Here is a 26,662-nt window from a genome sequence, read left to right as displayed (position 1 = left end):
CCAGAGAAGTTCTTTAAACACTTTACTCAGATTTTTTAATGAGCCTCAGAACAATGCAGAAAGACAAGGTACATGGGAAAACAGCGCTGTGCCTGTATTTTAAAAAGCATAAGCAGGATAATCCAAGTAATTTTATAACTCCCAGGAGAAATAATAAAATAGAGGAAACCGGACAAGTAATAATAAATTAAAGGAGGGTGATATTATTTATGCAAATTAAAGCTTGTTAATGGAAAAGAGTTAAACTAATATATCTTATTTGCTGATAAATTAGTGCTAGTGTAATGTGCTTAGATTTCTGCAAGATATTTGATTTTATACCACACAACTTTTTGAATGAGAAACTAGAATATGGCACAAATTAAACGGATTAAAACGTGATTAAAAGATCTCAGAATGTAAGCATGTCATCAATTCTCCCTAATATTTTTATCAATGTCCTGGAAGAAAACAGAGTCATCACTGATGGTTAACACAGAGAGCGTGCGAGTCAATGGCAAACAACAAAATCCCAGGGCCACAGACAAAGGTGGTGTGGGCTAGTGGGTGAAGTTGGCATTTTAAAAGCAGGGAATATTATCCCGGGAAAAAGTGACTCTAAAAAGGGTGCAAGGGTCAGGGTGGGAATCAGATGAAGAGGTTTATCATGGGCAATGCCCTATCCATATCGATAACGTGGACATAAATGCCAGAGCAGTAATCAGAGCAGGAAGATGATAGTGTGTGCGTATACATATGCTTGACATGACTCGAATACAGTGCCCACAGTTCAAGATGGATGCTGATATACAGTGTTGGGGTTTTGCAGAACAGTCATGCAGATGATTAAGGATTTGGGATTGCCTCATTATGTGGTGAGACTGAAGGACCTCACTCTATTTAACTCACTAAGGAGAAGGCTAAAAGGTTTCTTGATGATGGTCCATGGCTCCTATACGGGAATTCCAAAGAGTGACACACAAAGCTCTAAGGAGACCAACTGGCAGAAATGTGACACTAAACAAATTCGAATTAGCAGTATCATCATCGTTTCCTAAAAAGTGAGAGTAGTTACCCACTGAAACAATTTACTCAGATCAATGAAGGACGGGACCAGGACATTTAATCAAGATTGGACGCTTTCCTTAAAAAGAAAAGTACGAAGACAAACTGCCATAAACAGGAACTAGTTTGGGGAAATCCCGTTGCTTATTATAGTGCAAGAACTCAGCCTTGATGCTAACAGTGGTCTCTTGCCCTTTTAACCCATAAATCTAAATATTTCAATTTCCATATGCAATAGCAGAGGTGCTCTCCGCAGCCTGCATATGGGGAAGCTGAATCACGCACAGGGCAGCGCCTACGTTTCCAAAGGCCATGCAGGCGTACCGAATGCTGCACGGATCCCTGATGTGAAAGAGAATAAATGCACGTGGGCCCGGAGAAAGTATGTTGTCTGGCTCAGCCAAGTTAAACATCCCAAATAAAAAAACTGCACTTGAAAACAGGTTGGAGATAGCAATGCGGGTTACTCTCAGCAGGGAAAAGGGCAGAGGCCCAGACACCTGACTGCCAGCCCACAGCATCCACTACTCCACGCCGCAAGTGAACAGAGCCAGAATATGCAGGACGATTATCCTGAAGCGCAGGCTATGGTTTTGATTCTGAAGTTACAAATCAGGTTTTCATAATGAAACACTGAGTTTGCACAGTTATGTTTTGGCTTTAGATGTGTTTCTGTCCACAGGAACACGCAGCAGGACTGCTGCCAACTGACACCTCAAAATCTGACGCCTGTTACATTGGGTGGTATATTCAGTGGTAATAAATAGCAACCAGCCAAAGCAAAAGCTTTCTCTCCAAATGCCCAGTGCTTTGCCACGGAAGTGCATGGTTAGCAGCCATCTAATATGATCCCCAATGCCAACCCACAGAGGAGCCCCAAGTACCCAAGTTCATTATGCTCTTCAGCATCAGCCAGCTCCATCCAGACAGAGAACAAACCTTTAGAAAAAGAATCATGCACTGAGATGACATTAAAGAGTTCCAACAAATTAAGGGCAACTTCTCCGGAGTACAATTTAAAACATCCAAGCAACTTGAAGCTGGAGTGCAATCCTCACCGCAAAGAATTCTGCGCTGTGTATGTTTCCAATTGATTTTCCTTGTCAGCGCCGAGAGACCTCCCCAGGTGGAGGCTGGTCTCCAAACACGGGAAATCACTGAAGCAACTGATACCTAGACTTTATTATGTACTGAACTCATGTGTGGTCTTTACTACGCCGCTACTAAAGTTACGAAGCCAGACTCTTCCCTGGCTTACATCTTGGATCCCCCCAAAGCTGGAGAGGGTTCATGTGGGGCAGATGTCTAGGCAACAGAGCATGACTATCCCAGTTGAAGCTGTCACCTGCAACAAACATGAACATTTGGGTCACTTCCTTTCACACGGTATTTCCTACTTTTCCAGCAACAGCTCCTCTGCTTTACCCACTCTAGGTGTACTTGGGACCTTGCTTCCCAAAGCAGACAGAGCCAGCAAACAGCAGGACAGGTGAGAAACTCGATCACAGCTTGGAATCGTCTAGTTTCTGTTGTGGGGTAAAGATCTGAATCCTAGATTTTTCCGTATTGTGGAATAGTCCTGCCTTCACTTCCTAGGGGGATTTGACCCTTCATCACTCAGCTGCTCTTTTCAGTGCACTTGAATCCTGGATAAAGGCACGGGTGAGAATTCAGACTGCCTGTGTATCCTTATGTACCAAGCAAAAATATTCTACCGGCAACGTGTCCTGTTACCCTGTTAACGAGGGTGGAATTATACACGATACAAGATAGAGTTTGGTCTTAAGATACAGTACTCACACAAAAATGTTTTTCAGACTCCTCTGTCCTTCCCTCTCTCTTACTTTGCTGCATGTTTCACTCTTGTTTCTAGAGCTTGGTGTGATAAGGAGTCCAGGATATTACTAGGAGTCCCACCACAACAAAATTACTCTCAAGAGGGAACTTTTTCAGCATCATACCACTAAGGGAAAAGCACAGTAACTTACAGAGCATATAATTTCAAATATCCTTTAACCATACTTTTTTTAGACTATGTAGTGGTTTAAAAACAATAGCAGAGACATCAATGGAAGAACTAAATCCTCCCAAAGCAAGGATGATTTCTGCCCTCTGCACACACCAGCAGAGAGAAATGCTTACCGGCTTCATAGAATTACTTCTGCTGAACTTATTTCTGAGAAATCCATCACAGTGAGACTTCAAAAAACCAGATCCACATTGCTGATGCAAACAAGTGCTGATCCATGGACTTCCCAGCCCTGAATTACCAACTCATGAATTTCAAGCCAAAAATGTTCTAAGGAATCACACTGTTAATTTTGGAATTTAGAAAAAAAAACAGACCAAATGTATTATATTTTTATTCAGAATTAGAAAGTCCACTATGCCTGCAAAAACCTCAGCAGTGGTGTTTGGAGCGGCACCTCAAGGACAGCACCGCCACCAAAAAAATAAATAAATCGTCGCTCTGCTCTGAAAGAGCCAATTTAACTTGATAAGACACAAAACTGCTTGAGGGCCAGAACACACCAAATTTTCCATGCTCTGCTAGATGTCCTTTGATGCACACTAAATTTTGATGCAATCCATGCCAGTCTAAAGATGAAAAAGAAGTCAACAGAGTTAAACTGATGTAAATCTAGACTGATTGTGATCAAAGTCCAACCCTGCATTCACACTGCCATGCCCATTTTAACCCACGTTTACTTTAGATCAGAATACGATGTTATCAATTCTACTGCAGCTATGCAGAAACATGCCAGCATGGATGAGGTCCCAACAGTTTTAGGCACTGAACACCCGAGGAACAAAAAACTACCCAGCCATTCACAATACACAACTTATTTTCTTTTTTTTTTTTTTAACTGACCCTAAAACTCTGTAACACTTAAGACTAATGGTGTACAATTTTTAAGTAACACTACTCTTGTAAACTCCAGTTCATTGAACCATCACTGAAGAATCTTGTAGTGCCTTCCTTTCTAAGTGTACTTTACAGTTAAGTGGGTGAATCACAAGGGGGAAATAAAAGAGGAATTGATATCATAGTCCCCTCGGGGGGAGGAAGAAGTGTTCGTGTGGTTCACCCCATGTCACAGAAAAAGAGATCTCAAGAATCACAGCTGTGATGAACGGTGGGAAAAGTTATTGATCTAAAAGAATTCATTTTTACTATAAGGGCTGGTACTTTTACTTATTTAATAAAGGTCTGGCGTCAAATCACTGTGAATTTCAGGATTATCTAATTCTATCTAATCTCATTCAATCACTGATGCTCCAGACTGTGGCAGAAAGGAATGCTTGCCCTTTCCTGTCTTCAGGGGCTATCTCCAGTTACCGTAGCAACCCAGCAAAAGCAGCTTCGACGGAGCCGAGTACCACCTATCACATTCATCTCCAGATAAAAAGAAAGGATGGGGTTACAAGGGAGTTTTTGCAATTTGATGGGTAGAGATAGGCAGAACAGCAGCTACCATTCGAGTGGAATCTACTCACAACTCTGAATTAGCAAGGCCCCAGAGACTCGGTGATAAATACAAGTTCCTAGGGGTAAGACACTCATAGACAGCGAACTAGTCTGGTTAAGTGGTCTGCTGGCTTTCAAAAGAAAGAGAAAAGTTTTATACCAAGAAGCTGTGGTGATTAAGAGGCCCAAGTTAGCTGAAACTGTTTAAAATCCCAAAGCTGCTTTTTAAATTATCTGAAACAATCATACCTCCCAGAACTAAACTGGGAAACAACTACAAGCAAACGCACAACTTTGCTGCCATGTCATCATCAGAAATATTTTAGAAGATGTATTTTCTAGACCAGAAGGCAGAGTGTCTCTTCCACCAGAGTGTCTCTTCCATCGCCAAAAGATCTCAAGCCTTCCTGCTCCTTAATTCTCCGGAAACCATTCAAAAAAGTTCTACCTTCCTAACTGATTGGCACAATGCAAGAAATAACGGGTACTGCCCATCATCTTACATCTTAAGACAGAAGATGTTGTAACTGTTGGAAATGTTGATTAAACCTTACTATGAAGCCTTTTTTTTTTTTTTCATTTTACAATGTGACAAAACAAAAGGCCACATCAAGAATCCATTTTTTTTTATATGAGTGGGCATCAGCGCAGAACTCGCTCACAGCCAACTGTGCACTGCGGCACAAGGCCTCTTGCTCCATGGCACTGCCCCTACATCACCTTCCAAGGGCTGGATGTGTGCTGGTAAACACAGCAACTTTAGCCCAATACATGGGAAGTCTCTCCTAGCAAAAGCTGCTGCAGCAACACACGTGCAGATGAACACCACCTTCTTCTGGCTAGCACCCGCTGAAAAAAGCAAGGCTGTTTGCAGGAGCCCCAAGGCTAACGTCAGAGTAGAGCAGCCATGGGGACAACAGCCCGCGCTGACGTCTGTAGGCATTGCACCACGGTGAGCCTGCCTCCGCTGACCTGCCTCGTTGGCGAATGCTGGTGCAAGTTTCTTTCTAGCTGAAGATGTAAAAGATTACAAAAACCTACTTTGCACACCGATTGAAGCTATCTCGACATCTTAAAATGAGGGATTTGATGTGCAGGAATATTTTCGTACAGGTAATCAAAGAACAGGGCAAATTTGGGCTTGATGGTATTCCCAAATTCTGTGGCTTTGGCTGCATGTGCAAAATAAGTGAAATCAGTAAAAGCTAAAATTTCCACATTGACCAGAAGTAAAATAAATGAGCAAGAACCTTTCTTTCCATGCTTGGGAATTCCCTCCATCCATCCCTCCTCGTCCTCAGACATGTTACAAGAAAATCCCACATCAAATTATATTTATAACCCAGGGGAATGTGTAATTTCCTCTCTGTTCTCACTGGTTTTGTTACAATAACAGAGCCAAAAATAAAAGAAAGGAAACACATCGCTCCAACAGTGGAGGTGGTACATACAGAAGATTTACCTTCACACAAGAGCAGTATAACAGTAAAGTAGAGCTGCTAATGATGTTCTCAGCTTTATTTACAAAACTGCACGTGATTCCTGCAACAAATAACTCTTCAGGAGATGTCTTTCATTGCCCTCAATTGGAAAACAGAACTTTGTGACACAGAGCCCTATAACGAGTTTTTCACTGACACCTACCAGAAGTGAGGAAGGTGAGCGTCTCCTAACAGAAAAAAAAGCCCTGAAATGGTGAGAATGGCAATTCTTCAGCTGTTGAGTAAGTGAAGATGATGCATTTTAATATGGAGAAGGAAGAAGGGACAGAAGAGGGCATAGATGCCAAACAAGAATCTGCTGTGTAGCAAGTTGTTTTCCAGATAAAGGAAATAGACTGCGCGTAAGAGAAACAGAATAAGACAATGCAGAAGAAGAAGAAAAAAAACAAACACAAACAACAAAAGCAAACAAAGATAGAAAAAGGAAAAAACTATAGACAAAACAAGTGATTTTGCAAGCATAAAATTCTGACCAAGCATTACTTCATTAAAACCAGAGAGGATCTCTTTTCCAAAGTCTAGGGCCAATAGGAAACTGCTGCTCTGTCCTCCCTGTCTCATAACTGAACCAGAACAAGCAATCGGCAAAGTTTATCATCTCTGCAAACTTGAACTAGTTGATAGTTTTAAACCTTAGGAAAAGAAAAATGAACAAAGTTTATGAGGGAGTTAATTCTGATCCTTTAGTCACCTCTGCCATTGAGATCCCGTGTTCACTAAAGGCATTTGCCACCAGGCTCCAAATTAGCACTGATCCCTTTGAATAGGGCCAGCAAGTTGGGACATAGACCACCGCAAATTAAAACCAGGTGTCCATGCCCTGAAGCAGCAGAGACAGCCCTAAGCAGTTTAATGACATCTCTAAATAATTTTGACAGCAAAATTACTTATCCTATGTCACCTTTACACTGCCCTTGACACACCGCTAACAAGATGATGTTGCTTTCCCTGCTTTTATATATTTATTTATCTTTCTTCCCATGCTTAACTTTCTTTTCCTCAGACCAGCGGATTTTCCAGATCTGATGGAGTACAGCACAATTCACCAGGCAAGCAGTGCTCGCTGCAAAGCCCATCCTGCATCTGCTGACTTAGCGTGTAAAACCCGCTCCTGAAGGGGCTGAGGGCTCAGAAACTGCCTCTGCCTACAGCGGAGCCCATCAGAGAACATAAAGCCACAGTGCCAGAAGTGACACTCTGCCTTAGCTCTTCCAGGGAAGCAACACCACGAGAAAGCCTGCGGGACAAGGAAAGCCCCTCTGCAGTCTTTATGGAATCCCAGCAGGAGGAAATTTGCTCGCTCCAAGGAAAATCACTCATACATGCCAACCTCAGCGTAAATATTCTTTCACCCTCTTTCAGGGGAGGTTAGCTCAGTCTGTTATTCACATACACCTCACAAACATTAAACCAAACTCACAGCTGCATCTTCCTCTGTCCCTCCATCATGCAAGACCTTTTGCATTCAGTTTCTCATCACTGCTCACTGGAACTGTAGAAATCTTCACTATAGCTTTTACACTATAGCAAACCTCCCCCACTTGGAACTCCTTAAAACCCACTGTAAGATAAAATTATTTTCCTAAGCCATAGCTGCTTATAAATCTCTGCTGTTCACTCACAAGACTGCAAGCCAATTAATATTTTCCTTTCCAGAGGGTATTTAATAATCCACAAAATTAAATCCTTCAGTATTGTGCTGGCACTCTTAGTGCCATTGATCTGGGTTTGTTCTGCCTCTGCGTAAAATAATAACTAGTCATTTTATTGCTGCAACACCCAAATCTTCCAAGTCTCTGACAATGGACACCATCAGGCAACTGCAGTGTGCCCTGTTCACGAGCTGAGTTCAAAGACCATCAGGAATAACTTCCAATGCAGAACACATTCAGGAGTGCCTCTTCTCGTACCCACACCTATTTCCATTTCAAGCTGTCAGTTTTCCCCTGCGAAGTGCTGTATGACCCAAGAGCAGTTGATTTTAGGGACCCTTCTGTGAAAGAAGCAGACACACGTGTTCCCACTGCCCTCGGATCAGAAAGCTGTGCAAGCTGAGGCTGTGGACTCAAACTCAGTGCTTCTCCCCAGTACTGGATGGAATGTGTGAGTCTCTCACCCCAATTAAGAGCACAATATACCTTATCTTCAGTTTCTCTGTGAGGGTGATGTATGACAGATTTTTAATAAACTTCTGTTAAGCATTCAAGTTTAACCCACCAGTCTGCAGTGCAACACACACACTCTAAAAGTCACCTGAGTGAAGTCCATTAAAAACAAAACAAAACAAAACAAAACCATAACTCAAAAAAGTCCGACAAATGCTAACCTAAACTAAAATGTGCTGGATTAAAAGCAACAAACCGAATCAGCATGAAACCACAAATAAAAATCAACAGACTGTGCCAAAGACCTTGGGGGGATAAAAAGGTTTATAAGTCCGCTTTACAGAGGGGCTTTTTCCACATTCATAATGCAGCCCCCAGAGACACCACGGCAAAGTTATGAAAACAGTCCCCTTCACATAAACCCCAAGATTCTCCAGCTCCAAGCTTTAAGCCCATAGCATCTCAGAAAGGAACCTAAATCTAATCTACCCAGTTAAAAGTAAAATTTCAGACTTAATCCTGCCTCTACGGGCAGCCAACTAAATTTTCCAGCAGGCAAAGTCCTCTCCTCATAGGAAAGTTGTCTTGAAAGACTCGATGTCCAGTGCAGGAGACTCCCCTTTTTGGGCCAGCCTCTGAATTTGGATCCCACAACATGGGATCTACTCAGCAGCCCAGGGATCTCCCTTCTTTCCCCCTGTGCAGCTCTGCTCCTGGTTTTCCAGGCAAGCTACGGAGCAGCCCAGTGGCCAGGAGGGCATCGCTGGGGAAGGGCAGCGAATGCAGCTGCAGCCAGAACCCAACAGCACAAGTCACACAAAGCCACACTTTGGGAGAGATGCAGAGCTGCCTTCCACCCCTGCATCTCTGAAAATGGGAGACAGGAGAATACTCAGAAACCTTTGGGCTAAATAACAAGGATTTTGCTGATTACTGGCATCCAGTTCTTTAAGTAAGCAGATAGTTACTTTTTCCATCCTTGACAAAGTCTTGGACTAATGCCTTAACCTCAGGGGCATCGAAAGAAAACAACAAATACAATGACAACAAAAAGCAAAAAGAAACAAAAACAATCACATATAAATCAAATCAAGAGCAAAACACAGCCTCAGTAAGCAAATGAATCACCATTATCATTGACCAAGTTGTGCAGAATTACCATGTGTCTTGACATGCAACGAAGGAGATGGAGTAAAAAAATTAATTCTACCGTGCTTTTTTGTTTTGTTTGAACACAGCCGTATCACAATAGCCTTTCCTTTACCTGTGACCCAAACCTCAAATTCCAACATGGGCTATCTTTCAAACAGACACCCTGTCCAAGAAAAGATGGGAAAAGAGGATGAGGAGCAGCAACATCCAGTCCTAACCCACTTTCAGAGGCAGCATGGCTAGTTTGAAAAACACCGTAAGGGTCACACTCTGTCTGATAAGGGAAAAAATCTAAGTTGATCGTAAGGAATGCTTCTCCTCTGTCATACTGGGTATGCGATGCTGGACTTCGCAAATCTAAGATACTTTGTTTTAGCAATAAGGATTTCAGTGCTGTTCTCCAGACCGTTAGGTTTCCCCCTGCCTCTGGCTAGAGAGACCACTGCCAGTGTGCACACTTTCAAGATCAGCGCCGGCTGTGGGTTTCAAAGTGGAGACGGAGAGAATTTGTGAGTGGCATTTGGAGCAAAGGGCGAAGTTTGACAGGGACCCTGTAGTGAGTGGGTTTCACCAGAATAGACTGGAATCCATCCAGGATGCCGAAGGAGATGAACAGTGTCTGCCAGAACTGAGAAGTACAAATATGGGGGAAGACCCCTGTTGCCATCTGACAACTCACTTTGTGCACGCCTGGCATCCTCTGCCTCCAAAAAACTGAAGGGACCGAGACCTGTGCCATTTCTCCCCTCCAGATCTGAAAAACCTCGGCTGCAAAGGCTAGGGCGCAAAGAAGAGGGGACAGGAAAATCGGAGGCACCGTCACTCTCCAGAAGGGCGCGGGGTGGGCTGAGCACGCCGTGCCCCGCTCCCCATCCCTGCCGAGCTGGGGAGAAAAGCAGAGAGCACCGCGCCGCGCAGGCACCGCTTCCCCACCGCAGCCTGCGCTACGCTGGCCGCACACCCGGCCCGGGAAGGACGACTCTGCCCTCCCAGCCCCCAAAAGCGGCAAGGGGGATGCCCTCCGGGGCCTCCTGCCCTCCCCCGTTCCCGAGGGAGGCCCTCCCCGCATCCCTCCCCAGCTCGGAGCGACCCTGCGGCCCAGAGGGGCCCTCCTGCATCCCCCCTGCCTTCCCCCCGCTCCGCCGCCCGGCAGCGGCTCCCCGCCGGCCCCGCCGCTGATTGATGGATGCCGGCGCGGGGGCGGCCGCGGCCGCGGCCCGGGGGAGGAGGCGCCAGGGCGGCCGGCGCGCCGCGGCTGCTCCCCCTCCGCCTCGCAGGAAACCGGCGGTCGGTGGCGGAGCTGGCCCCGGCGCCGGCCGCTGTCTGCAGCTGCAGCAAACGAGCTGCGACGGGGCGGCGGGGGGCGGCGGAGCCGGGGCTCGGCGGGGGCCGGGCGCCGCGTTCCCCGGCACTGCCGGCACCGCGGCCGGGGGGGGAGCGGGCGGGCGGCGCCAGCCCGGGCGGGCCGGTAGGGGAGCGGGAGGGGGGAACGGGGGACGGCTGCCCGGCTGTGCCGGTGCTCGCCGAGGGGGGCCGGGGCTGGGTTTTATTGCGGGGAGCCCGACCAGGCGGGGGTCAGGCACGGGGGGGGGGGGGGGTAAGGCACAGGCTCAGCTCTGTGGCACGATGCAATTTCCTTTCCAGATCAACCCCTCCTCTCCCCAGCCCCAAAAGAGACCCAGACCGGGCCTCAGAAGAACCGCTGCTGTTGATTAAAGGCCCTGACGTTACCGATGTGATTGCACAAGGGTGGCGGGGCTGGATACATCGGATGGAACCTTTCCCGAGGGAAGAGCTGGGCCGGGCGCTCCGAGGGGTTCCCTGTCCGCCCGCAGTGAGGTGGGGGATGCAGATGCCTACAGGCAGCTGCCTTGCCCGGTTTCGAAGGCAATGGTTGAGTTTTGGTGTCCAAGGACTGATTTCGGAACAGTAGAACGAGCTGCTGACAGAATCAGCTCCCCGTCTCCGTACCCCCTTGCGATAGATAACACAGCAGCACACGGACACAGGCAGTGCAACTCTCTGCTTACCCACACTATGAAATATAAAGCATTCCTACATTTGAGGAGAAACAGCCCTTTGATTTCAGTGGTGCTTAAATCAGTGATCACTAAATGGGGAAAGATCAACTGTGCCCGATTTTTAATCCTCCTTCTTGTGTAACTGTTTTGAATGAGCAGTGCATGTAGCTACGACACAGCACTACCAAAAGACTTCAGGTTCAAAATGTGAAATTGTCATTTGGTCAGGTATACGTTCTAATTACAGAACACAAAATGCAGTAAGCACCAAGAAACAGAGTTCTGCTAAAAGCTCTCACTAGGGTTTGTCCCTGCTGTGCAAATTCTGACATCAAAAAACCCTCCAATCTTTACACCTGGGGAAGCAGTAGGAGACAAGTCTGGAAGGATTTATTTCTCCTTTCCCAAAACTATACCAACCTCTCTTTTCCTCTATCTGAACTTCTCAAATTCAGTTCTATTTTAAAAGACAATTGTTTCATGCAGACCTGCCTTCCCATCTGTAAATGCATGGCATCCCTGAGCAACTATTAAAAGCATTGTTGCTAGGAAAGTGCAATGTGTCATTCTGGCTACCGCCTAATACAGCTTGGTACCCAGAAAGCGACCAGCAGACGGTGTCATCTGGCCAGACGCTTCTCAACACGATGAGCATCCATGGCATACCACTTTGGTCTGCAGATCACTGCTTGTTGGCCTATGATCCGCATCAATGGTAACTAAAGCACACGCAAAACTCAAAACTGGAGAAAGCTTATTACTCCGTGTCACGCTTTGCCCCATAAACTCAGAGAAACTACATGAGTCTGTCGGAAAAGCCTGGTTTCAGCCTATCTGGTTTGCTTGGTTTAAAATACCATGGCACTGCTGCAATGTAACTAGTACTCGTAAGCTCGATGGGCAGTTACTGCATTGGCATGGACTGCAGGTACACAAAACCGACGCAAGAGACTCGCATCAGAGATGGTATCTTCACAGTAATTTATGTAACTGCTGATCATTGCTCTAAGCCCCTTCCCATGTGAATGTGTATATTTGTATCCATAAGCACGCATGCACATATATGCTATGCAGAAATAATTTAAATTTGCAATTCTGTCAGTCATGCAGAATCATAAAGATATTACTCCATGTGAAAAGAGATTGTCCATTTGATCTCAAAGAAGCAATAAATGGTTGATACCAGTGATAAAAGTACATAAATTTCCAGCTGCATCTGTTTCTGCAGTGCTACTGACAATGTTTTAAGTCATGGTGTTTTTCTTCAGACCAAGACCTGCTTTAGTTCCACAAACCAACAGCTTTGCCATCCCGTTTACATGTCATTGTATTTTATGGTTATTTTTACACACGATGAACTGTTTTTAATGCTTTAGTCTACTATGAGTTCAGTAGCTTTTTATTTATAGCATCAACATCTTTTTCATGTTAATGTCATTCAGATATTTTGAAAGTCTCAGAATAAAGGCACACAAAGAACTCAAAAGTTGGGAAGAAAAGATCTATAAAAGCAGTAACTGTGATCTATCACTAGAATGTTGTAGAAGTTTTAAGAGTTTAAGATGAGCTTGTTCCTCCTTCAGCTTATCTTAAAAAAATCACTAACGGGTTTGTAAACTGTGGCTGCTCTGACTAACACGTGGGTGCAATTACAATTCCCTTTTGCTTTATTTAGGCATTTTACATCTCTGCACAACAGACAAAAATGAAGGGATGAGAACAGGGAAGAGGCTGCTGAATGATTTGCCCTTTGGGTATAGACAGCTCCCCCTGCAAACCATACAATCACACGGTGTGTTGCATCCTTTAGGTCAAACACTGCTCTTCCCATCTGCTCTGTTTGCAAACTCCTCTTCTGCTAGCCTTCAACTAGACTGCAGGTACGCTCGCAGTGCAAGCAGTGCTCTGGCAAAGACTCAGTGACTGACAGTTCCTAGCCCTCAGAGATCACGGTTTCATGATCACAGAAGCAAAGGGATTTTTTTTTAAGGGAAGGAGGCGGAGGAGAAGGGAGATGTCTTAACTAAAGCACATAGTTTAACAATAATCTTACCACTGGAGACGAAATTCGACACCCAGGGCAATCACAGATTGGAGGATGTACCTGTAAGATTCCTTTGGACATAAGAGTCTTCAAACTTTTCCCTGGATGCAGAGGAGAAGAAAAAGAAGAAGAAAAAGGATCAGCACCTTTATAAAAGGAAAGTATTTAGGGAAGGGGGGAGTGGGGGGGAGAGCACGCGTCTCCTTCCCCACGAACACCCCTCCCCTTGCCTGCCTGCCTGCCTGCACCCCCCACCCCCCCGCCTGCCCCTCCATCGCACCTTCTCCCCTGCAGGTAAGGGTGGAAGGGGGCATCGGCGCAGCCCCCGGCAGCCCCCGCCTAACCCTGGCACCAACGCTCCCGCAGCCTGCGGAGAGCCGAGGCAGGAGGCGCGCCCGGCGCGACGGCCAAATCCGCGCAACTTGCGCGCACCCCCGCGGGGCTCCGCGCTGCCCACGCCGCCCGCGCAGCCAGCCCCACGCCGCGGGGGGAGGGGGGGGCGGGAGGGCAGGAGGGGGGGGGAGGCCATGCCAGCGGGGCAGCCCCACTCGACGCCTCCCCCCTACTCCTCCGTCTGTTGCACCTCAGTCCTCCTGAGATTTCCCGAAGGCAGCCGGGAGCCCAGTAATGAAAGAAACAGAAGAGATGAGTGGAGTAATGGCAATTAGCGCAGCCCCCGAAGTTATTCCCCTTTTCTCTGGCGATCAATAAACAAGGCGAGGTGGCAGTCACCTCCTAATAGCTCCTCAGACCCCCGGGCTGACACCTCCACCTCGCAGCTAATTACGTGTCGCACCGGCTCTCCCCCGCCTCGTCCCGTGTGTCCCCCCCCGCCGCCTCCCCGCTCTCCACCTGCCGCCCGCACCCGCAGCTCCGCCGCGCCCGCCCCGCTGCCGGGACTGCGGCGCTGGCCGGGGCTGCGCGGCGGGCGGGAGGGGAGGGCGGGCGGGAGGGATGGAGGCAGGGCAGGCTCCCGTCAGCAGCCGCCAGCGCCGCGGAGGTCCCGCACCACCCCGCTGCCAGGGGAACACCCCCCGCCGCCCCGCCCGCCGCCGCCGCCGCCTCTCCTCACCGCCCGCTCCCCGCGGCGCCGCCGCCGCCGCCGCCGCTCTGCCCGCCGCCCACCCGCGGAGGAGAGCCGCGGGGCGCTAACCCCGCACCCCGCAACTTGCCCGGTGTTCAAACCTCTGCCCGCGCGAAATGAAACTTCTCTCCAGAAAAAAAAAATGAGGAGCGCTCCCCCCCCCATCTATCCATCCTCCCCTCCCCCCCCTTCTCCAACCACCACCCCAAAGCAACTGTTCCCAAATCGCTGCGAAAAACTTCACCGCGCTCCGGAGAGCCCCGGTACCGAGGGGATCCGGTAGAGAGGAACCGGGGGGGTCCGCGGGGGGGGAGGGCGGGGGGGGGAACGACCACAGCAGCTCAGGTCCCCGTGCGCTAAGCCCCCCCCGGGATCCCGCTCCCAAAGCACGGGGGCGAGGGGGAGGATGCTGAGGAAGAGCAGAGCAGCGGGGGGACCCCGGCAGAAGCCGAGCGCTGAGCAGCGCCTTTACCTTTGTGCCTGATGCTGCGCTTCCAGTCCTTGGCCGTCTCTCTGCCGCTGACGAACTGGAACTCGTTGGGGGTGAGCCACTCTCCCCGGTACCGGATGGAGGGTCCTTTGCTCCCCTGGCACAACTTATTGATGTAGAGCAGCGCCTTGTTCTCCCCGCACTCCACCTCGATGCAAGGCTCTCCGTTGTCAAAGAAGGGCTGGAAATCCGGGATGGAGGAAAACCTCTCCAGCATCAGGTCCTCGGGGAGGTGGTGGGGGTGGTGGGGGTGGGGGGGATGGGGGTGGTGGGTCTCGTGGAAGCCCAGGTACGCGCGGTGGGCAAAGATCTGGTCGTAAGCCGGCGGGTGCGGGGTTACCACCGGAATGGCAGCGGCGGCCAGAGGGGCGAGATAGTCAGGTAAGGTTTCCATGGGCTGGTTAAAGGCTGCCAGGGCCATCTCTTCCCTGTCAAGTCGCTCCTTCTTGATAGCAGGCATGGTGCTGCTGCGCTCCCCGTGCGCCCTCGTCTCTCCAAAGCACAGTGGCTCTAATGTCTCCGGTTCAACTTGCCCCCGCTCTGTCTGGAGTTTGGATGAAATGCGCCAGCAGCAGCAGCAGCAGCAACACAAGCACCTTTGGCGCTCGGGTGCCGGAGGTGGCTGGTATCCCCCGGAGCAGCCCGCTAACAAATCTCCTGGGCTGGCTCCCCAGCAGAGCTGTCTGGGATCCCTCTCCCACGGAGAGGCTAATGTACCGTAGACCCGGGAGCTGTTGTGTGGCTCGCAGATCTGCCCCTCCGGACTAATACCTGACATCTCGGAGAGGTCTCTGCTGCCGTAGACATTATTTTGGTTTTTTTTTTAAAAAAAAAAAAAAAAAAAGCTTATTGATTCCCCTAGATCGACCCACCTTCTCACCAGGCTGGAGGGTTCCCCGCCGCCCACTCAGCCCCCTTTCACCCTCTCCCCCCCTCCTTCCTTTAAACTGACACCTGGTTTATTTATTTATATGCAATAATTAAAATTAAACGCTGCGCCCCGCCGCCGCTCCGCCATCCCCTTCTCCCCGCCCCTCCGCCGCCGGCGCCCGCCGGGCGCGGGGAGAACGCAGCCCCCGCCGGTGCCGGAGCCGGTGCCGGCGGCGGCTCTCCCGGCTCTGCCCGCGGGGCTCCAGCCACCCGGGCGGAGAAGTTTCCCGGGGGCCGCCCACCTTCACCTGCAAAGTGCAGACTCGCCCCGCTCCCACCGAAGGCTTTATGATCACTGCGAGTTGGTATTTAATTTCCACTCCTGCACAAAATTTTAAAAAACATGGTATTACATTACATATATCTATGTATATATATATACACACGCACAGAGACACACAGACATAGACATTTCTATCCCCCACGGCGCGGCATGCGCTCCCTGCGCCGCTGCCCCCAGACCCTAAATGCCTGGCGATGTTGGGCTACTGGGCCGGGCTGCCCTCCCAGCCGGGACAGACAGATATTGATCTGGGCTCACAAGTCACAGTATAGTTCAGAGACTCTGACCAAACAAGATTTCCCTCCGCCGCCGCCGCCGCCGCTTCTCTAACTTGGCCCATTTAAACAGCAGAGGCGCTTGCAAAGCGCCGCGCCGGCGGCGGCGGGGCGAGGGGGTGAGCGACGGACGGCGGGGCCAGCGCCGGGAGCCGCCAGCGCGGCGAGGCGGCCCGGGGCTCCCCCGGCTCCGGCGGCGGGGAGGGGGGGACGGCACCCTGCCGGGGGGGGGTGGCACGTCCCTCGGGAGCCCTGGGTGCAGGAACACCCGCCCTCCGCTCTCCTTGGCAGACTCCTGCTGCGGACAGCTATACCTTGAGAAGGCAGGCTGGAGCCTTCGCTTCTCCCAGGCAGCTTGAGACTTGGGAGACACGGTATAAATTTGTTTTCCATTACGAGCTGTGGCAGACATGGCACAAGGTCCATGTGAAACTGCCCCGAGAGGACAACATGACCCAAAATTAAGTTGCATGGTTGTCACAGAGATTTGTCACATCAACAAGATGGAGTTCCCTACCTTTGGATGCTGAGTAGGATGGACTGTGCAGGAAGAATCCTACCTAGATGGGAAATAAAAATAAATGACCCCCTTAAACACAGTAGAAGAAATATGCCCTACAAGTCTTACAAGGTGGCAGAACAGTGAGAATTCTGTACAAGTTCTGCCTTAAGAGTTCTCAGAACAACACAAAGTTCTTAGTTTTATCCCAAGGTGTGTCTCTTATTACTTGCTTTCTTACAGGAGGAGGCAGTGGCAAGTTGAACTTGTCCTCCAGACAGTGAGGAATGGATTTGCTGTTGTGAGGATCTGTCACTGACAGAGTTAGCAGGGCATTTTCTGAGCAATAATATCCCCCACCACTTCAGCACCATCTCTCATGATCTCAGAGCATTCCCAGACAAGGAGAAAGAACACCACCTTCCTTTTTGAGGAAGCAACTTTTAGCTTCATTTTACTGGTGGAGAAACTGAAGCCTAACGAGGCTGCGATCGAGAACATGAGCGCAGTACTCACACTGGGGTTACGCAGCTACTCCATCCCACTATGAGTGAACACAGGCTAATCCAGGTGATGAGTTCATATCTGTGCACCAAGTGATTTCCCTGAGATCCTACAGGTGTAATGTTCTGCCCCGCATAGCTCTCAGCTGACAGGTACCTCTCTCTACAAAAAGTCCACTAATGGACCACTTGTGGGACAAGCTGTTGCTTCATACCAGTAAAGGCGGAAGAAACTGCCTCTCTGGGGTTCAGCAGATCTGGGAATGAAATCTAAGCCCCAAACCTCATTTTTCTCTTGACACTACTTGACCATGATACTTGTTTCTTGCCTATTTATTCTCCAGAAATGCAAGCTCTGGGAGCCATCTTTGCTTCTTGCTCTAATGGAGGCAGATATACATACCCATCAAACCCTCTCATTTAGGCTTTCAGGCTTAGGCTCTTATTCTTAATGCTTCTGATTGCTCAAGATGACAGGGGAAAAATCACTTTCTATTATCACCTAATGAACCAAGGAAAATGCTTGGAAGAGGCTCTGGGAGACACAGGCATTCTCTGTGAAAGCGTATAAGAGGATTCTGGATGGAAGTCAGGTGAGAAGGCCATACAGTGAGAACTGCTCGCTCTTACGCTCCCAGAAAACCTTCATGCCTGGCATACTTAGAACTGCACCGAGCTCTCTACAAAGGCTCGAGAACTACTCCAGGCTTCCTTTCACTCAGTTTTCTTTGTAACTTGGCTTCATGGGACTGATTTCTTTTCACTTTTTACAGGGGAGTGGGTATTTTTTCTCAAAGCTTTCTTTCTTTTTTACAGCCATAAGGGTTACTATTCTTCTTCCACCTCCATTCCTCATGGCGACTTCACCTCCAAGGGTAGAAGGAGCTTGGCCCCAGCCTTCTCCAAAGACAAGTCTCCATGCTTCCTCCAGGAGGGGTCACAGGAGAGCAGAACAAGAATGGCCTCCATCCTCCAGGAACAAACCCTTCTGTGGTACTTCCCTCTAGACCTCTCCCACCTCTGTGGTTTGGATGCACACTCCAATCTCCTACCACCACCTTGCATTACCATCCAGTCTGCCCCCATTAAACAGCTGTAATGAAACCTTTCCTAACCCAGAGAATTTTTATTTTAAAGGAAAAGGTGACTTGCCATGGGGTTTTCCCACTGCATGTCAGCTCCATTGCTTTTTACCTCTAAAGAAACTGGGCTCAAATCTGGACCTAGTCAGAAGTGAAGTCAATATGTGGAGTCTTTATTCTAGAAGGGCAGCATCTACTTGGCTGTGTTTCATTCCTGGAAAAAACAGGCACTTGCTGCCAGTCATGACATAGGTGCACTGGCCAAGCTGTGCAGAGGTCTGGAAGAGTAAGGCCTCACGATGGTGGCTCGGTGTGAGGTTCATGGCTCAGACCAGGCAGGGTTCCCCACACAAACGTAAAGTGTTGTGGCAGAACTCAGTGAAGTTTAGGGGGATTCAAGAGGCACAGATACAGGCCGATCCTATCAGTCTCTTACAAGCACTAAGAGTTACTAACAAGTCCTTCCTACCCCTCCCCACTGTAATAAAGAACAAGAGCTCTGTCTGGATGTCCGAGTTCGACAGCAGGAGTCTGAAGTTGTTCAGCTCCAGTCTCTTAACAGTAGAGCTTTCAGGATTAGTGTAAACAGATTCACCACTGGAGAGCAGATCAGAGAGATGTAAGCAAATCCATGCACACGTCGTCAGAGAGAGAACCAGGTATGCTTTGCAAATTCCACACTGAGGAACTGGAACACATTTTCAAGTCCAGGGGCACGAATCTCCATGTCTTTTTGTTGTGTATTTCCATGGCACCTAGCAAAGTGAAAGCAGATTCCAGAACAAGAATGCTCACAGAGGCACTACCACAGTAAAGATAGTAAATAGTGATCATTTTCCAACATTTAGTTCTCCACCTCTGGAATACGTCATGCTGGATTGAAACAAAACCTGGATCTTTTATTTTGCTCAGGTGAAATGTGTCAACAATTGCAAAGAGCTAGCTGTGCTGTAAAGCATTTTACAAGAAGCGATGGTGCTTCAAGCACAGGTGTGAAAGTTGAGATAAGGATTTTCCTCCTTATTCTATCACCAGTTTCATGGACAAATTACTTATCCTGGATATGCCTCCATTATTCTACCCATAAAACGTGGGGGAACTTCCTAAATGTAATTTGTTATTTACATGTGTGACAGTAAACCTCTGAGTTTCTAACTGAGATCAAAGGTCCTTTGTGCTAAGTGTTTTAAAAACTCATTGCAGATGCAGGCTCTGCCCCTTTACAGGAAAGACAGGTTGAGGCTGGGAGAAGAGATACGCCCAGATACATGTAAAATCACCAGCCTCAGTCCACAAACTAATCCAGAGCTTCTGTGCTTGCAGGGTTCCCGCACAGATGCCATACATGCCGTCTCTGGCACCATTGTGCCTAAACTGAATTAAACGAACAGATACAATGTTCTGTCAGCACAGCTGCATCTATAGCACTGGCCTTACCAGCCCGGTTGTAGCAGGTCTATAGCATGAGTTTCTCATAGTCCCCAACTAACTATGCCAGCAAAGTTCTGTCCTGTACACCAGAAAAGCTTAGATAATAAAACAGGTCTTTTAACAATTGGTGTAGTATCCACTGAATCGTGTTGTTTTCCCCAAAGAAGTTGGGGTGCTCAGCCTTTTATGACTGCAAGTTAACAGCTCCTCTCCCCATTTCCCTGTCTTTCCACAGAATTACCCTGACATTATCGCACCAGTGATGGAAAGCAACAACTCTGTCCCTACCAAAAGACAGAGAAGGAGACCAAACAGCCACACCACCACCCCCTGAACCAACCATATCCATGCCTTCCCCAGCCTCTTTCACAGGCTGCGAGGACATCAAGGCTGTGTAAAAGCCAGGATTCACTGCTTTTTGTCTTTTATTCCTTGCCAGGTGTAGCCCAGCTCTATGCTCACTGCACGTGAACAACCAGCCATGCTGCCAGAGTCATGCTCAGCGGGATCGGTATTGGAGGTAATAGTAGCCTCAGGCCAGACTGCTTCATTATGAGAGATATTTTGACAGCCCAGCAGCAAGAGCAACTGCAGGGAGGGCACAGGTGGGTATTGAGGGGAGGAGGGTCGGGAAGGAGGACACTGGAAAGGGCTTTGCCTCTCAAAAAATGCTTTCTCAGGAACTGTTGGGCTGTACCCTTTTTAATCCCACTGATATAGAACACTGCCTTTTACACTATTTTATTGGAGTGAAAAAGGAGCATGATGGAACTCAGACTTTTTTCGTTCTTTAAAGTAGGATCGTGGTAGTATCAGCAACAAACCAGAGCTGTAAACTGCATACATCCCTACCTAATGCAGGCATTTGGTCTGCTTCCAAGAGAACAGCCTGGGACGGTCAACGGTGGTTTAAGGAACTCTCTTCTCATCAAACTATTCTCACAGAATACCTCTTCCAAATCACCTTCCCTACAAGTGCCCTGTATAGCTATGTGACCAGTCTCAGCAAATCAGTACTCAAAAAACTAGAGGAATTAAAGGTCTGTTGGGGAGAAGTGAAGGAAGTTTTATCTGGGAGGCAAGGACTCTAATTCTAAACTAGCTGCTCCCTTCTTCTAAATAATGAATAACTTCCCATGCAGGGAACACATTTTCTGTTCTCTCTGGTCACCTGGCCTGCAGCTCAGAGACCTTTGGATGCTGCTGCACATACCGCACAGCAAGAAACACCCTGCGACTGCAGCAGGAGGCTGGCTGTGCACCGAGTGACCATCTTCCTTCGTGATGTACCATCAGAGGATATGGCACTGGAAAACCTATGAAACGACAGAAGGACTGATTCATCTCTCTTCCTTACTGGTTGAAGTTCAGGTATGGTGTGGTAACTTAGATTAGAATCAGCCTTGAAACAAGAAGTTTAAATTAAAAGGGCACAATCCTATTTCTATTAAAACCAATGGCAAATTTTTACTGACTTCACGCTTCAGTGTTCTAGTCCCCCATAATATAGCGAGAGATTGCCCTTCTCTGCAAAGGTTTTGGAAAACAAGTTTAGCTACATTCAAGTGATGCCCCCGTGATGTAAAAAAAGCACTTACAGAAATCACCGATGGAATAAGGCCTTAAGTATCAAAGCTGCTGTTGGAGTAACCAACCATTCTCTCTGGCCCTTTACTTTTAAGGCAAGAGCTGCTGCCTTTGCAGTTCCAGCCGTTGGACAGCTTCCCTGTGCTTCTCTCTACATTAACTTTGCGCATATTGTGATTAAAAATGAATCTTTCTCTCTTGTCTATTCTTCCCTCCTCAGAGGTTATTTATTGCTAATTTGTAACTGCTGTGAAAGACTTGAGATATCGGAGTTGTAATGCAGAAGAAAGCCTCCACCAGATTCTCTCTTTTTTTCCTAAAGCCTTTGTTTGTGCTACTCTGCTCTGCTCCATTGCTAAGAAAAATGCAACTGTATCAAAAGATGGTGAAATGATGGTCATATTGTATTAATCTAAAGCTTGGCTGTGTCCCAGCACTCGTAGATCACTCTTTGCTACTCTACTTCCCTAACTTCCTGCCTGTCTTCCCTCTGACAATCACAGTAACAAAAAGATACACTGAAAAACTGACTATCCAAGAAGCTGGGTATGGCTAGAATCTATTGCTGCGTTAAAACAATAAAAAAATTAGTGACCACTGAAAAGCAGATAACATTAGGTGTGCCATCCCAACATCAAACAGTGCCATAAAAGAATGAGCCATGGGTCTCTCCCCTAATTCACAAGTGTATACAAACACGTGTGCGCAAACAGAGCACTTTTTTTAGGTTAGGCTGATGAACTTTGTTAGCTAATCCTTTGGAATTAATGTGTCAGAAGAGTCGAGTGTAATCAAGGTGTGACTGCTTTTAGTACATGCTAGAAAGATCAAATTAAAGACTAGGTAGAACCCGCCTTGACCAATTTAGGAGGTGCTGAAGAACACACTCCCTGAGCTGGGTTACAGCTTTCGAACACTTTAATTAGTGCTAGCATGTTCTAAAGTCTTTAAATCATTGGGCATCTCTGCAGACAGGTTTTGCATTGTTCTAATTCACCTCCTTTCTAGAAATTGATGTAAGTGCAGGCCATGCCCTAATAATGAGGGATTAGCATACATCACCTCTCCACTACTATAACTGCACCCCACTAAAGAGCTGTGCAAATTCCACTAGGAATGTTGCTAAACAATTTCTGTTGCAGCAATGTGAAACTTTATGTATAGACAGGCCCTAGTGAGGGCTATGTCTATACTGCACTTTCAGATATGACTGCAGCAAGTGTCCTTCTGCCATAGCTAAATGTTACTAAAGCAACGCTGGTACTCTGAGAAGACATCACATAGGAGCTCCATCAACACAAACCTATGTTTCTGTAGGGAATTCTCACTGAAGTGTGTGCTGCTGTGTTTTCTCTGCAATTCTTTCATGGACTATCGAGGTCAACGCCAGTACAGGAAGACAGTCATAACTTCAGTGTCACCGTGACTGGAACTCTTATGTGGTCTCTTCTACACACACACTGTATTTGAACAAAACTTACCCAAAGACATACCTACGAACAGTCACAGGCATAAGCAGAGTCTCCAGTGAACTAACGTAGACAAAAGCACATAAACAACTTTGTACTCACTCCTCACTCGCTGCTCACACTTGTGCCTCCATCATGATGAATAAATGCTGGGTCAGGACCACATGAAGGCTTGTCTTGTTTGGGTTTGGTTTTCTTTTCTTTTAAATCTTACATTCCTAGAAAAAGAGATGCATTCAAGTAAACTTGTTGCCATGACTACACTGCAACAGAGTGCTTTAATCAAACAAAAACTTAGATAAGATATAAGAGAAGAATAACCAAAAAAACACCCCAAAACAAACCAAAGGGAATTTCAAAAAATATGTAAACAGGCATTTGCACATTTGAATATTCTCATGGTGATTTGAGTTCTTTGGAAAAAGAACAACTTTTCTGCTTCTTCCCTTGCGTTGCTTCGTAGCAAATGCAGCATGCTGGTGGACCAGAGAAGCTGCCTGCTGCAACTAGTTAGCACCGAGTTTTGTTTGTCAGACTTCCAAACTTGAACTTTTCAACATGTGGAGTCAGACATTCCAACTTCTATTTCTGCCTATTTTGCTTTATTAGTAACTCCAAACTCAGGTTCTTCACTCATAAAACAGACAGAAAGCATCTCTGTAAAGCAGAGTTGAGAAACACAACTCTTCGGGTGATCACACTCCTCATTCATTTATATCTCATACTATATATTTCTATATCTCTGTTTTTCTCAAGTTCAGTAACTCAATCACGGAGCAAACCCAAGTAATTGTAAGCCATAACACCCCACAAGTGGCAAATGTAGAAATGTCAGAGCAAGCAGTTTACAACTAATTTTGATGCCTGATGCCTAAAATTGTTCACGTAAACTCTGTGGCAAATACTTACAAGTAACTATTTTGTTCACAGCAGGAGAAAAGGATTTTGTTAGTCATACATCTTCCATGCCTTAGCCAAAACTAATCTTCATCCAGACATGGCACCAACTATTTTCACCCACTCTTTATACTCAAAAGGCACATGTGCAAATAGATGTATTATCAGCACACACTTGAAAAACTACTCTGTACACAGTCACAAAGTTTACAGTTTTGCTCCAGGAGGAAAGGATAAAAAGGCATTTTGGACATTGTACTGTTCACAAAAGCTGTTCCTTTCTTCTGTTGTCTGTACCACAGAGTTAGCAATAGCTGCGGATAAAATGATGGGAACAGCTACCGTCCTGTAGCCATTGACACACGCAGTGGTAGTGACAGCCTGGCACCAAGGGTTATCCATTGGTAGGCGCAGACACACAGAGATGCATGGGCACGTGCATTCAGAAAATAGATTCTGGGTAAACAAGAGAGCTATTTTTTTCTTTGGTTTGTGCCCTGAGAACGACAGGAAGAGCTAAAATATCAAACCTGAGGTTCTATGCATATCAATTGGTAAGAGACACACTGCTGAAATATTAGCTTGGCTTTATGGGAGCAGTCATCAGAATTTCAGTCACTAACATTTCAGCCATATGGTAACTTGCATCTCACCCTCAGCAGACTAACAAACAGATGTGCCAACAGCTGAAGGGGCAAAAAGCTGGGTTCCGACACACATTTAATGTTTCACTACTCGGGAAAGACTTAGGAGGATGTTGGGGCCAATTACTGAGGATGAGTAGTGGAGGAAAGAGATCTTTTAAGTTCCTGTCTGCCCTTTTAAGTACATCAAGCATGCAGATGTTTCTTACACGTGCTTTGCACCCAGAAGCAACGCTGGCATTAGCCATAAACCACTGCCTATAGGTTAAGGCTGCACTGACCCTAAAATAAAAAAGCCTAATCCATTGTAAATATCCAGAAGACACTGAAGTCTATTACCACCCAACTGATTGTTCCTTTCCTTCAGTTGTTAAGGAGTCTGTCTCTGCGGTATGATCTCTAATCACATTACAGCTAAACACTGATTAGGATGCACATGGGAACATCATAGGAAACATATAAAATTGTCTTGACAAAGTATCTAAATGCATTTATAGGGATGGTATTGCTTTTAATTAGCCTTAATTTCCAAAGAATTATTACTTGCTCAAAAAAAATATCTTTATGGATCCATAAATTATCGAATGCAAGAGTCTCCCCCTCTTTCCTACTAATACCCAAGAGAGCAGATCTAGCGTAACTCACCAGGGAATTTACTGTATCTGACTGCAAGAATGCTCATTGTTCCAATATATTCTGTATTTTCGTTATAACTACAAAGATTCTATCAGTTCTCACTGAGTGAATATGGAAATCAAGTCCCAATCTGGATTAACCTTCAGACTACCACAAACATGTTGTGCTTCTTAGAAGTAATCTGTGTGTTTGTACACATGTGCACATAAACACACAACACATTGGCCATATACACCTATGCAATTTTATACCTCGTACTAATCAGATTTGTAGTTTGCTTCTTGAAATACAGTAATGCAAACTAAGCCATTCATTTATTTCTTTATAAAATGAATATGACTGTTAGTGTGAACCTTGGGAAGTCCAACACATGGTGCAAATCCAGGTAAATGGACTTGCTTAGGGGTGTTATATCCACATTATTCTGAGCTGAGCCTCCCATTCTTTCTCCCTTCCTCCTTTAGTTTCCTGGTCCTCATGGCTACTGCTCAGAGTTTGCATATGCCCCGACCATTTGTTTCCATCCTCACAGAAGAAATACCCCATGTTGTTGCTCTCAGGACATGCGATGAGGTACAACAGGAGGAGGCTTTAGATATCAGAAGTCATCGGGGCACCTCTGGAACAACAACTTGGAGTCCTTTCTGAGAAAGTTGACATTTGCCTGGATCTTTAATTCTACTGAGAGAAAAAGGGGTTTAGGCTATTCCTTCATTACCAACAATACTGTATAAAATGACTCTCTGAGAAATTTCAAATCCAATGTCATCCCATTCTTCACCTTCTTTTGTTTGTTGGTTGTGTTGTTTTTTGGTTGGGTTTTTTTTGGGGTGGGGTGGGGGGTGGAGTGGGGTGTTTTTTTGCTTTTAAAGAGAAACGTGAAATTCCACCAGGCCCAACATCCTCTGAGAACAGATTGAAACCTGCAGAATCGTCAACACCAAGGGGGTTTCTTTGGAGGGGGTCTCACCCAGTTCTGCTTATTGTGGTGGCAGGAAAACAAATAAGCAAGCAAGCACACGGTTCAAACTGGGGCACAGTTCTGTGCATGCCCCGCACCTTTTTGCGAGTGTTTTCAGCACTGTGGTTTTATCTTCCCTTTGCCTTGATGGCAGCCACTGCTGCATGAAAGTTCCAAAATGGCTTCAGCAGCCAGAATGCCTGTTATCAAGACAAAGCAGGGAGAGAGATCTGAACGACCTACTTGAAAACAGTCTGTGCTCCAGTGCCCAGACATGGAGACTCACACCGCCTAAGAAAACAAGAGGTTCCTAAAAGAACCCGTAACACCAGCCCCAAATCTCAGCTCCAAAAGCAACAGACAACCTGCCCTTGATTATGGAGATTAACACAGTAATCTATCTGCTTAACTTTCACCAATCCATATCTGAAATTCCTCAATATTTGCTTTCTGTCATATTGTTTGTGGAGCAGAGCTCATACCCAAGAAGTCAAGGAGTATGGCACCCACAATGCATCCACAGACACTGCAGTGTGAACCAGAGTCCATCACTT

At 46.9% G+C, this 26,662-nt stretch overlaps 1 protein-coding gene across 2 annotated transcripts in view; it reads right to left on the bottom strand.

Annotated features, from left to right (window-relative positions):
- SAMD11 (sterile alpha motif domain containing 11) overlaps nt 1–15,689 on the bottom strand; it is a gene marked incomplete at its 5' end in the record, with an annotated part of 127,507 nt that extends 111,818 nt beyond the window's left edge. The window contains 2 exons of one of the 2 annotated variants that reach the window (XM_082493664.1): nt 13,347–13,438; nt 14,894–15,689. In XM_082493664.1, the coding sequence (XP_082349790.1) occupies nt 13,347–13,438; nt 14,894–15,689 (888 nt within the window). The remainder of the gene's footprint in view (nt 1–13,346; nt 13,439–14,893) is intronic. The other variant, XM_082493665.1, reaches the window with a different exon arrangement.
- Nucleotides 15,690–26,662: the final 10,973 nt, after the last annotated feature.

The sequence above is a fragment of the Vanellus vanellus genome, assembly GCF_965231255.1.
Source record: "Vanellus vanellus genome assembly, chromosome: 20".
Lineage (NCBI taxonomy): Eukaryota > Metazoa > Chordata > Aves > Charadriiformes > Charadriidae > Vanellus > Vanellus vanellus.
The sequence above is the reverse complement of the archived record's forward strand: the minus strand, read 5'-3'. Positions and strand labels throughout refer to the sequence as shown.